At 35.0% G+C, this 11,262-nt stretch overlaps 1 protein-coding gene across 3 annotated transcripts; it reads right to left on the reverse strand.

Annotated features, from left to right (window-relative positions):
* Positions 1–28: 28 nt before the first annotated feature.
* On the reverse strand, positions 29–11,134 carry polr1e (RNA polymerase I subunit E). Of its 3 annotated transcripts, none has more exons than XM_067404499.1 (13): positions 11,008–11,134; positions 10,645–10,748; positions 10,457–10,533; positions 10,291–10,376; positions 9,768–9,820; positions 8,141–8,285; positions 7,946–8,050; positions 7,764–7,854; positions 5,090–5,220; positions 4,851–4,932; positions 4,593–4,724; positions 3,246–3,435; positions 29–1,148 (listed from the first exon to the last, which is right to left on the reverse strand). In XM_067404499.1, exons 1-12 carry the CDS (start codon positions 11,063–11,065, stop codon positions 3,276–3,278), a joined length of 1,224 nt encoding a protein of 407 aa, XP_067260600.1. In that variant the 5' UTR covers positions 11,066–11,134; the 3' UTR covers positions 29–1,148; positions 3,246–3,275. The 3 variants fall into 3 exon arrangements, with proteins under 3 accessions (XP_067260600.1, XP_067260599.1, XP_067260598.1); XM_067404498.1 differs by having other exon boundaries at positions 30–1,148; positions 3,263–3,435; XM_067404497.1 differs by lacking the exon at positions 29–1,148 and having other exon boundaries at positions 2,179–3,435.
* Positions 11,135–11,262: the final 128 nt, after the last annotated feature.

Genomic DNA, 11,262 nt, shown 5'->3' on the forward strand with positions numbered 1-11,262 from the left:
ATCTTTTCTTGTGTCATTCTTATACATTGTTTATGTCCAGCGCTTCCAGGTTCTAAGTCAGAGCGGCGACTCATGATTGGCCGGCTCCTGCGTCAGCATCACACGCATGCGTCGTGCTGCTCACGTATGCAGCTTTGGCCAATACTGAGCTGGCATTCGGACGTAAACACGGAAGCCTTCACTGCGCTTACTGCATCACCTGCTTAAGGATAATGACAGGAAAGAGAAGAGATTGTTGAATAAAGTCGTTATTTTTGTTTTGTTTTCGTGCACAAAAGTATTCTTGTTGCTTCATTAAAATTAAGGTTGAACCACTGTAGTCCCGTCGACTGTATTCACAATGTCTTTAATACCTTTCTGGACCTTGAAAGTGTTGATTATATTGCTGTCTATATTGTGTTCTGAAGATGAACGAAGGTCTTACGGGTGTGGAACGACATAAGGGTGAGTAATTAATGACAGAATTTATTTTTTGGGTGAACTAAACCTTTAAAGCTCAACAATGGATCAGATGGAAATTCATAATTTTCCCCTCAACATGAAGAATATAGAGGAGGTAAAGGCACTGCTTCAGCATTCTGGGTTGGAGGATGGACAATTGGATTAAGCCTCAACCATTTGACATTCAAATCTAAAAGCACTTTTTTTTTTTACATGATTAAACAATGGTAGCTCATTTAGTAGTCTGATAATCAAACTATAAAGGATCAAGACCACTTTTTTGATCTGCTAGGATCTGAAAATCCCTTCACTGTCTTGAAATGGAAGTGAAGCTGTTCTGTGATCAGTGTTTACGAGCAACTTACTGGAACACTTACTAATTCAGATTGGCTAGCAGTCCAGCTGAAACCTGCCACCCCATCCAATCCAGAACACGTTTGTGTTGGAAAGCTCAGATTTTTTTTTTCTTCCCTGAGACAAAACTAAGAAGCAAGTCAAGGCAGCAATGCATTTTTATTATTAAAAAAAAAAAATTCCTACATGATTCAGTAAGACACATTAATTTTATTATCCAGTGAACCTACAGCCTGTTGTTATTTCAGCCATTCACACAAAGTCAGGTGGGAGAATGAGACACAAGGGGAAGTAGAAGAGAGAGACATGTCACGTGGCTTTCACTCTCTCTTCCCAAAAGACAAGAACCAGCGCTGAAAATAGAAGATAAACAATTTCAGTGCACCTTGGGAATTGTAGTACTGCTGAGATTCTTTAATGGACAAAAACAAACATGCACGTACTGGGTACTGAGATGCAGCTAGTCAAATGGCAATATCTAACTTTCCTATTAAAACCCTCCACTTTAATGTACCTGTGCGCATTACTGAAGGGTTTAGTTCTCGCCTGACCTGGCAACCCTTGGAGAATTTGTAAGAACTTAGGAGAGACAATTTAAAGATCTTAAATGTGATTTCACAGGCACTGATTCAATATACCCATCATTGAAGCATTCATTTTGAAATGAATAGCAGTAAAGAGTTTTACTAAATATTGGGATATGCAAAAACTGTCCCAGTTTTACTATTTTGGAGACTGTAAGCAAGATTATCTTATGTTGCTTCTTTGTAGCTCCAGCTAAAACAGAAGAATTATATAAAAACCCTTTGAGATGTTATGTCAGAAACCTTGTATGAAAACAACAAGAGACTAAGGATGAATTGTAATTTAAAGGCTTAGTCCACCCAAAAAGGAAAACTGACACAAAAGATATTCTGAATAATGCTGGTAAGAAAAAAGTTTTGTTCCCCAACTTCCCAATGATTTCCATACTATAGACAGAAAAAAATACTATGGGAGTCAAAATATCTTTTGTTCTACAGCAGAAAAAATGTCACTCTTGTTCTAAACCTGTGAGCAAATGACAATTTTCATTTGTGGATGGACTATCTATCCTTTTAAAGAGATAGTTCACCCCAAATGAAAATTCTGTCATCATTTATTCACCCTCAAGTTATTCCAAACCTGTATGAGTTTCTTTCTTCTGCTGAACACAAAGGAAGATATTTGGAAAAGTTTGTAACCAGGCTGCTTTGGGGCACCATTGACTTCCATAGTAGGAAAAAAAAATACTATGGAAGTCAATGGTGCCTCAGAACTGTTCAGTTTCCCCTAATCTTCAAAATATCTTCCTTTATGTTCATCAGAAGAAAGAAACTAATACAGGTTTGGAATAGCTTGAGGGTGAGTAAATAATGACAGAATTTTCATTTTTGGGTGAACTATCCCTTTAAATCAATCTTTAGGTAGTTCTCCTAATGTAGTCAAAGGGCTTGAAACTGGGTTGTTTGTTTTTTTTTTCCCCCGGAGACCACAGCTATGTTCGGAATGGAATACTAGCTTACTATTTATTAAAAACTGCACAGTATATACTGTACATAAAACAGTAGGTTTTAGTCTGAATATAAATGTCACATGACCTCATTGCTTGTAAGTGGATTGCAGTCGTCAAGGTTATTTTGCCATTAAAAGAAAAGAAAATGAAAATGTAAAAATGTCAACCTTTTGCAGAACAAATAATGACAGTGTTTTTGGCAGTAATTTCGGTTCATTCATTGTACTGGAAATGGAAGTATACTTCATGGCCCTTGAATTGCTTGTAAAACATGGTCGATGACTGGGTATCCTGAACCTTGTACAGTATACATGCTGCAGGAATAGTAGGAAGTATGCCATTTCAAACATAGCCTAGAACTAAAATAAGGGGTCTTGTAATGGGATTTCCTTCCAGAACACTAGACCTTATCAAAAGGTAGCCATCTTTTGTTAGGCTGTTATTATTTTAGTAATGTTTTCATACCAACTGCTGGTTTGATTTGTAAAGTGCAATATGTATCTACTAAAATGTGCCTATTTTTACAGTATGGTTTTTATACTTCTTGTGCAGTATAAATATAATCGCTATCATTGAAAACTGTCTAATTTCTGTAATTTGTCTTTAGACGGCATAGATATGGATTTGATTCCTAAAACAAAGAAATTTTTCACAGGAAAAACAATCATTGTGCTTAATAGCTAGATATTAACAGTCCATCAACACGTGTCATTACAGTCATCACAAGTATACACAAATTAAACTCAATCTGGACCGATCTTGCATCAGGTTGTTGTAAAATGAATCGGAATACAGGGAATTCCAATTTCCATTTACTGAATAGTCTTTTATTTACCAATTCAATCTTACAAGATCACTGTTAATTGAGCACATTTGTGAAACTGCAAAATGAAATGCAGTTGTAGCCTGTTCTTACACAGCTTAGAAACATACTAGTGTCCGCAGCTCAGTTCATCCTCTTGCGTTTCCTGCGTTCCATCCGTCGATCACAAAACACCAATGGAAGCACCACAGAGGCCATCCTGTGCTCATCCTTTATCCCTTCATCATTAATGACAGTCAGACGGGACAGGGTCAGTCCCATGGCCTTGGCCAACTCCAACATTCTGCACACAATCATTTGAAACAGTGTCAAAATAAGGATAATAAGGTTTTAGAGCAGTGGTTCTCAGCATTTTTGACTCCAATGCCTCTCTTTGCAACCACCACTCTCCTTTCCAAGTTGATATTTACCTTTACTTTGTGTTTTTTTAGCTTTATAATTAAGATTACTTGAGACTGAATACCTGAAACAGAATTTAAATAATTTTAAGATTTATTGGGGCACCCCTGGAAGTTTGCTGAGGATACCTAGTGGGCCCTGGACCACTGTTTTACACCACAAGAAAAAAAAAAAAAAAGTTAATCTAGTTTCACAATTAAACAAAGCCTAGTCGATACATGAATTATCAACGTAATAAACAACAATTTTTCCTCCCATCTCTCCCGCCCCCCCCCCCTTGAGGCTCTGTATGATCAAAACTATTGTACACAATCTACTACATGCCTTCTGTTGTCTGATTGATAGTTTATACTTTTTTAGCAAGTAAAAGGCTTTTTAGTAATTTAAAAAAATATATATGTCTACCTTCAGGCTATGGTACACTTGTTTTTTGCAGTTAAATCTTTAATGATTTTTATAAAGAATAACACTGAAGTAAATTACGTTTACTTGATTATCAATTTATAATTTGTTTTGAAAAATATTATTAAAATCAGGCTATTAAGGACAGTTTCTCAGTCAATCATCATTGTATTGCACTGCATTATGTCACAAAATAAACTACAGAGCTTTGACTACAAAACTAAGCATTTAAATATCCTACTACGACATCATTGTGAGATATAGAGTGACAACTGATTTATATGCATTTTATGCAAGTAGTTTATACTGTTATGAAGATTTACTGATTTACATAGAATTTACATTAGAATTTTATTAGTTTTTACACATAAATATCAGCAACTGCACCAAATTTCATATTTTTGTTTAGTTTGAGCCTCTGGATATATTCTCCTACAGTATATCATACTATATTATTATTAACCATAAAAGCTTGAAGTATCAAACATAATAGTAAAAAAAAGGGGAAAAAAAAAAACCACTTTCTTTTGTCTAAAAAGGTTCAATAAATCGTTCAACTTCCAAAAAAAAAAATTCTGAGAAATATTTCATATGTCAGGCTTTACAGGGTTAAGATGTGAAATAATACATTTGACTGACTTGTTTTCGGTGATGCTCAGATCTCTGTGTAAGAGTGTGAGATCAGCCGTCTGATTATTCATGTGCAGCAGTAAAGCCAAACAGTGAGAAGCCAGTTTCATACGCATGGACATCGACACTGTGTTCTTGATCCTGTAGAGACAAACATAACTTGCATTTATATACAGCCATTGTATGAAATTTCATAGGATTTTAATAGATAAAGGGAAAAATGACATCAGAATAGGCTGTAGGACTGTGCCTAGTTAGGATACACACAAGCCGTTATGGAAACTCTCCACTGTGAAATTCTTCCGCACTTTGTCGAAGATGATTTTGGGACATCCACTCTCAGTAGCAACTTGCAAAAGAGAATGAAAATAATGAGGTTATTATTTAAAGGTAAAAAAAAAAAAAATGGAGATATACAACAAATATACTTCGAATCAATTCATTATTACCCTATCATCTACTGGCACAGACACACCAAAGAATTCAACTTTGTTTCTTTAACTCACATTTGAGGGGTAGCCATTTTCGATGTGAGACTTTGATGAGGAAGGATAGGTACCAGGCACAACGAGACTGTCGGTCACGAGCTGCGTCCTCAATGGGAAGTGATTCAAGATGTCTAATAACAGTCTGTGGACTAGAGAACACATTTTTATGAATAAAAACAAGAATTTCTATAAATTTATCTGGAGCTAAAAATAATAGCAGGGTTCCCACATCTTTAAACCCATTAATTCCCATGACCTTTCCAGCAATTACCAAGATTGAGTAAAATTATTTTCAAAACTTTTGCAATGCTGGAATCACAATTTTACTCTGATATTTCAAGATAATTAAAAATTCTGTTTGGGGCAGTAATTTAAGATAAATTAATACTTTTATCCAGCAAGGATACATTAAATTGATCAAAAGTGGCAGATTTTTACACTGATTCAAAAATATACATTTCAAATAAATGCTGTTTTTTAGAAATTTCTTTTCATATAAAAACGGTCATGGTTTCCACAAAAATATAAAGCAGCACAACTTTTTCCAACACTGACAATAATACAAAATGTTTTTTGAGCAGCAAATCAGCATTTTAGAATGATTTCAGAAGGATCACGTGACACTGAAGACTGAAATAATGACAATGAAAATTGACAATGAAAATACTAAAAAATTCAGCTTTGCCATTACAGAAAAAAATTATCTATTTTAAAATATATTAAAGGCACAGTACGTAAGTTTCACCTCCAGAGGTCGCTTTTTTAAAACGCATGTCTTTATAATGCTGTGAATGAGCATGGAATCATGAGAGTCGTCATCTTCACATCCACAGCCAATTGAAAGCAATCCGACGGAACCTCATGAAATCATGTTCATGTTAATGTATTAAAGTTTTATTAAAAGGTGATAAAGAGGATCTTTTCGTTGACTGAGAAACCAAAGACTGTTACTGAGTTTTTTAAATGAGCACATGCGTAAGAACAACCCCCCCTGCTTTCGTGGGAACGTCTCCCAAAACTCGTAAACACTCATATTGGAACACGAGTGTTTACCACCGGCATTCGCTGTGTTGTGTTAGTGGATTCATTATGTCGGACTCACCGCAGACAACTCATAATCTGCAGTTGTTACTCCTGTCTCCGAACAAAAACATTGCATGCGGCGCCTGTGGAGTGTGGAAAGTTACCAATCCGCGCACGTCTCTCACAAGGAACGTCACAGCAGTGATTAACAAGCCAGAGGGCCAATCGTGTACGCAATGATCACGTAAACGATTGGCTGATGTTTTTAAGGCCCTACCTCGTGCACAGATGATGCATATTAGGGCTGGGTGATGTATCGAATGCTTTTGTCACGCGCATTTCTTCAGTAAAGCCGGTTCCCTGATTGCCGCTAAATCGCCATCACCTGCTTTCAAATGAAGCGGCATTTAATAGACAGAGCCGTAGTTCACTGATAAGACACGCAATATCGCGTTCAATATCGACGGCGATACATATCGATATTGAACGCGATATTGCGTGTCTTATCAGTGAACTACGGCACCTAATAAATAGTCTTATCAGTTAGTAAAGACAGTTTCAAGTAATATTGCAAAAATGTATACAACAAAACATCCTATTTAGCACCTTTAACATTACTGTGGTATAATGCAGGGTGGGGCTGAAAGCTTAGGACATTGTAGGTTGCCGTTTTTATTACGCTTGTATGCCACAGCCGGCCGCTGCTGCTCCTTTCGTTTTGTTAATTAGGTTTATTTTATGATTAAAGTTACGTTTAATTTCCACCTCCTCCTTCCATGAACTTGAACTTTGTCACAGTTATGTTTGATCGCTTAAATTTACATTCTAATGAAATAGCCATAAGTGAGCTGAGTTACTATCATACAGGTCACTTTATTTTTGACAAATTAAAATTGTGGGGTAATGCAGCGATTTACCTGGTCAAAACAAATCATAAAAAAATACATTTGAGTGTGTTGAAAATTAGGTTATAACGTTACTGTGTTCACTCAGTGGCTGGTATGAGACACTTGTTGCACATTGCAGTAAGCTAGATCGATATTAGAATATCATATTAATAAAAACTGGATGTATTTTATGATGGTGGAGAAAATGCTATATCACTGTTACGACAAATAAAGCTCTCTCATTATGCTATTTTAGCCACTTGACAAAATAGAATTGTCTCTGAGGCTTGATACAAACATGTTACTTGCAGTAAATCAAGAAAACAAGAGATTCAAACAATAAAACAATCCCAGAAAGGGTATCTAAACAATTGCTCACCTGTCTAATAAAATCTAATTAAGTCTAAAGTAGCGCGGATATGACATCATTAACAGGTGTCGCAATGACACAAGCTGTTACATTGGTTCAAATTGGTGATTTCTCTGAATTTAAACATTATTGGAAACAATTGGGATAATGTATGTACACAAGTCAACAAAATACATATAACATTGTTCTAATGGTTTTTTGATAATTGAATCCAGAAATCTTACATAGTGTACCTTTAAAATAAGTTTATTTTATTTTAATATTTCACAATTATTTTAATATTTTTACTGCATTTTGATCAAATAAATGCAGCCTTGGTGATTATAAGGGAGTCTCTTTCAAAAACTTTTGAATGCTATGTGTGTGTTATCATAAAAAACACTTTTTGTCAAAGGCATGATGCTCTCCATACCAAAACTCAGCTCTCATTTCCTGCAGGTTTTCAGGGGTTGCCATCTTCATTCCAACATCCTTCAGTGCATTAAACTCTTTTGCAGACAGCACTAGAACAGAGTTAGGGATCTTGACACAAAAAAATGATGTGGAGAGCAGTGGTAAAACATTGAAATACATAAACAGAACTAAAAAGGATACGGCAGTCAAAGGGGTATACATCTTCTGGTTTATCTGCTTCAGTGTTGCATGTAGGGAGGAAGAGGGAGGTATCTGCCTGAGCCTCAACCACTTCATTACGCAGAGCTTAGAAACAGAATTGAAGAGCCATTCATATTAATCCTCTTAATGCACAGTTCAGTCAAATGAATTGTGAAAACCCATACTGCTACTTACCTTCCACTCCTTTCCGATTTATGATGTTGCTGGCAGCCTGTGCCACAGACCGGTGAAGCATTTCATTGCCCACTTCATTGAGTCTCCTGGAGGTCAGAGCACGTTTCTGTTTAGTCGTCCCAAATGCTTCAATGAGAGCATCCACCTGTGCCCAGACAGAAAACACACAATTGATTCAAAAATACATTAAAAATGCAATTCACACATATAACTTCTTTAATGACGCACATGTTTCTCCTTTTATTAACTGAATTACATTTTGATATTTTTGGGGGACTCAAAAACAAGTGACTAAGGGTGATTCAACTGTCCTCATATCATAATTAAGTAGAAAATCTTCAATTTCAAAAACATTAATTTCTTTAAAAAAAAGCCTTGACCATAGTTAGTTTTGCAAAATTTTGTAATTTATTAGAAAAAAAAAAAACACACAGTTTTGTCTAAACATTTGTAATACTTAAAAACGTCATGTGGTGCAACCATTGTCAGGAAAACAAAACAAAAAAAACAAACAGGAAATGATAGATGTCTGCTGCATTATTTTTATAATATATATATATATATATATATATATATATATATATATATATATATATATATATATATATATATATATAATGTTATCTCAATAGCAGCTGTTTCTATGGGGCACTATACGCAAGCCGTCCGCCAAATCGGAACATGAACACTCAAAAGCAAGTTGACTGTGCATCTGCAACCGTAGTTAGACACATGTATGAATATCCAAATCTGCAATAGACTCAAACCAACACATTCTCACTTGTGAAAAGTTATCCTATTTCTTTGGGAATTTAAATCTCTGTAGTTTTTGCAATGTTGTGGCAACAATTCTTGCTGTGAGTGACGATACACACAGTGACTGTTCCAAGACGGTGGGTACGCTGACATGTCTGAATCGATCGAATGTGGCATCTACATATACATATCTACGCTCTGCCGACCCTAAAAAATTCACGGTTAAGGCAAACAAGTCTCTTAAAGTCACCATGAAATCAAAATGAACAATTCTTATATTTTTTATGGAATATTGCAGTGTTTATTATAAATGATTTATCTGTACACATTGTTGTTTTTTTGTTTTTTTTTAACAAATTAATGTGTCCTCATATTTTTAATCATCATCAAAGCATTTTTAAAACTGATGACATCAGCACTGGTGTGAAGGCGGGAGAATAATGATTCCAATCAATTCCCGATGGACAAATTCAAGTCGTTTCAATTGGATGTGTGTCAATAGGGAAGAAAAACATGATAGAAACTTCCGTTTCATGCTAATTTAATATTTCAGGAGAACATTTTATAACAAGACATGGATAGTTCATGTTGTAAAATGTGGCTCCCAAAAAACATAATATTTATAAATAAATTCATATTTGTAAAAAGTGCTTTTGACTTGATAATGGTATAAAAGTTTTTCAAAACCATATGAATACAAAAAATACATTTCAAAGAACTTAGCACATATGTTTAATCTAAATTTGTCATTTTTGTTTATCTTGTCTTGTCATTGACCCCGACATAAATTAAGAATGATTTATTAATCTTACTATGTAACTCAAACAGTACATGGTCTGTACATTTGACTGATCTCTGATTAGTTACTCACCTTCTCTCTGTATGTCTCAGCTTGCTTTTTGTTGTCATCTGCTGCTGATTCGCCTGAAGAGACAAACGCAAAAATGAACTTTGCGTTTATTGACATCCTAACAAAATAAGTCATAATGCACGTCTCCTTTATCTACTGTACACAACAACATTACTGTTGAACATAAAATGATTACAAAAGAGCTATGATAATAAAATAGTTTGCAAACCTTGTCTAATAAATGCATTTTCCAGTCATTAAAGATTTAATTTAACAGAAATAGCACTCACAAGAAGCAATCTTAAGCTGAATTTTTTTTTTCAGTATGGAGCATAGCTAAAAAAAATGTATACTCAGATTATTCACAACAAATATTATACAATAATGCTATTATGACATACTGTAAAATAATAATGTAAGATTTTATTATAATCAATGACTTTGAAGCCTGAAAATAACAATTATAAACCTTATATTTTCCATGACTGCGAGGAACCCTGAAAAACAAACTTATGCCCCAACATTACAAATGTACCATATTTACCTGGTATAGTAGGCAGCATATTGAACAGCTGAGCATTATGAACCTTCATTTGCATAGTGCCCTTGTCCAGAACTCCCACAAAATACCTGTTAACAACAATTACAATCCCATTATTCAGAAATCCAACTATTGTTCAACTAACCAATCTTCATACAGATGACCTCACCTGCACAGATTATTACATTGCAATGATCCAGGCCCAAAGTTGTTCCCAACATAGGGAAGTCTATCTGATTCTGCAACCTAAGGGAACAGAAAATATTCCTAAACACCACATTACGACCGATTTACTTCACTTTAGCCGGTATCAAGAGCTAAAATAGAAATAGTTTCAATCTGCGTAGGTAGATTTACCACAATTCGTCTGTTTTTCTTTCTGGGGTTGAGTCCATCTTCGTGTTTGAAGAGTTTGAAGTCTAGATGTTCTGCATCTTTCACGATTCCATTAGAGAATTTAACTACAATGACAAGACTGTGACTTAAAAATATGGAAACGACTCAACAACAAACATCTGACAACGATTTAAGACTATTTTAGCATAACTATTTTAGCATAACTATTCGACTGAGTATGTTTAATTTGAAGACAAGCATGGTGTTTCCACGTGGGGTCATTAAACACAAAGATGGAAGTGTTGTATTAATAAACCAGAATCAACAAATAATGCCTAAAATATTTTTAGGACATCTATGATGTTTCGGATATTAAAAAGTTACCAATATACGCATCAGTTTCCGTTTCTTCACATGATTTCCACTCACAGGCCGCCGCCATTATTACATTTCCTCGGCTGCTGAAATTCACAGGCGTATCTGCTCAAACAGCGACACCCAGCGGTTTTTCAGATTTACTTTCAACGTCCTGCAGGAAAAGTTGTATTTTATAAACTTCTATGAGGAAGTCGTGTCCTTGAAAATTAATCAGATTTGAAATTGGTATGACGTGATTCAAAAGAAAATTTAAAAGAGAAA

The sequence above is a fragment of the Chanodichthys erythropterus genome, chromosome 12, assembly GCF_024489055.1.
Source record: "Chanodichthys erythropterus isolate Z2021 chromosome 12, ASM2448905v1, whole genome shotgun sequence".
In the NCBI taxonomy this organism is placed as follows: Eukaryota; Metazoa; Chordata; class Actinopteri; order Cypriniformes; family Xenocyprididae; genus Chanodichthys; species Chanodichthys erythropterus.

Bases quoted from the DNA above. Each gene is read 5' to 3' on its own strand.
- polr1e (XM_067404499.1), bottom strand. From the start codon at position 11,065: ATGGCGGCGGCCTGTGAGTGGAAATCATGTGAAGAAACGGAAACTGAT. The intron at 7,855-7,945 runs GTATCCTTTTTA...ACTCTGTTCTAG, and splicing joins TGTATACCCCTTTGACTGCC to TGCTGTCTGCAAAAGAGTTT. The intron at 3,436-4,592 runs GTCAGTCAAATG...GATTGTGTGCAG, and splicing joins CTGAGCATCACCGAAAACAA to AATGTTGGAGTTGGCCAAGG.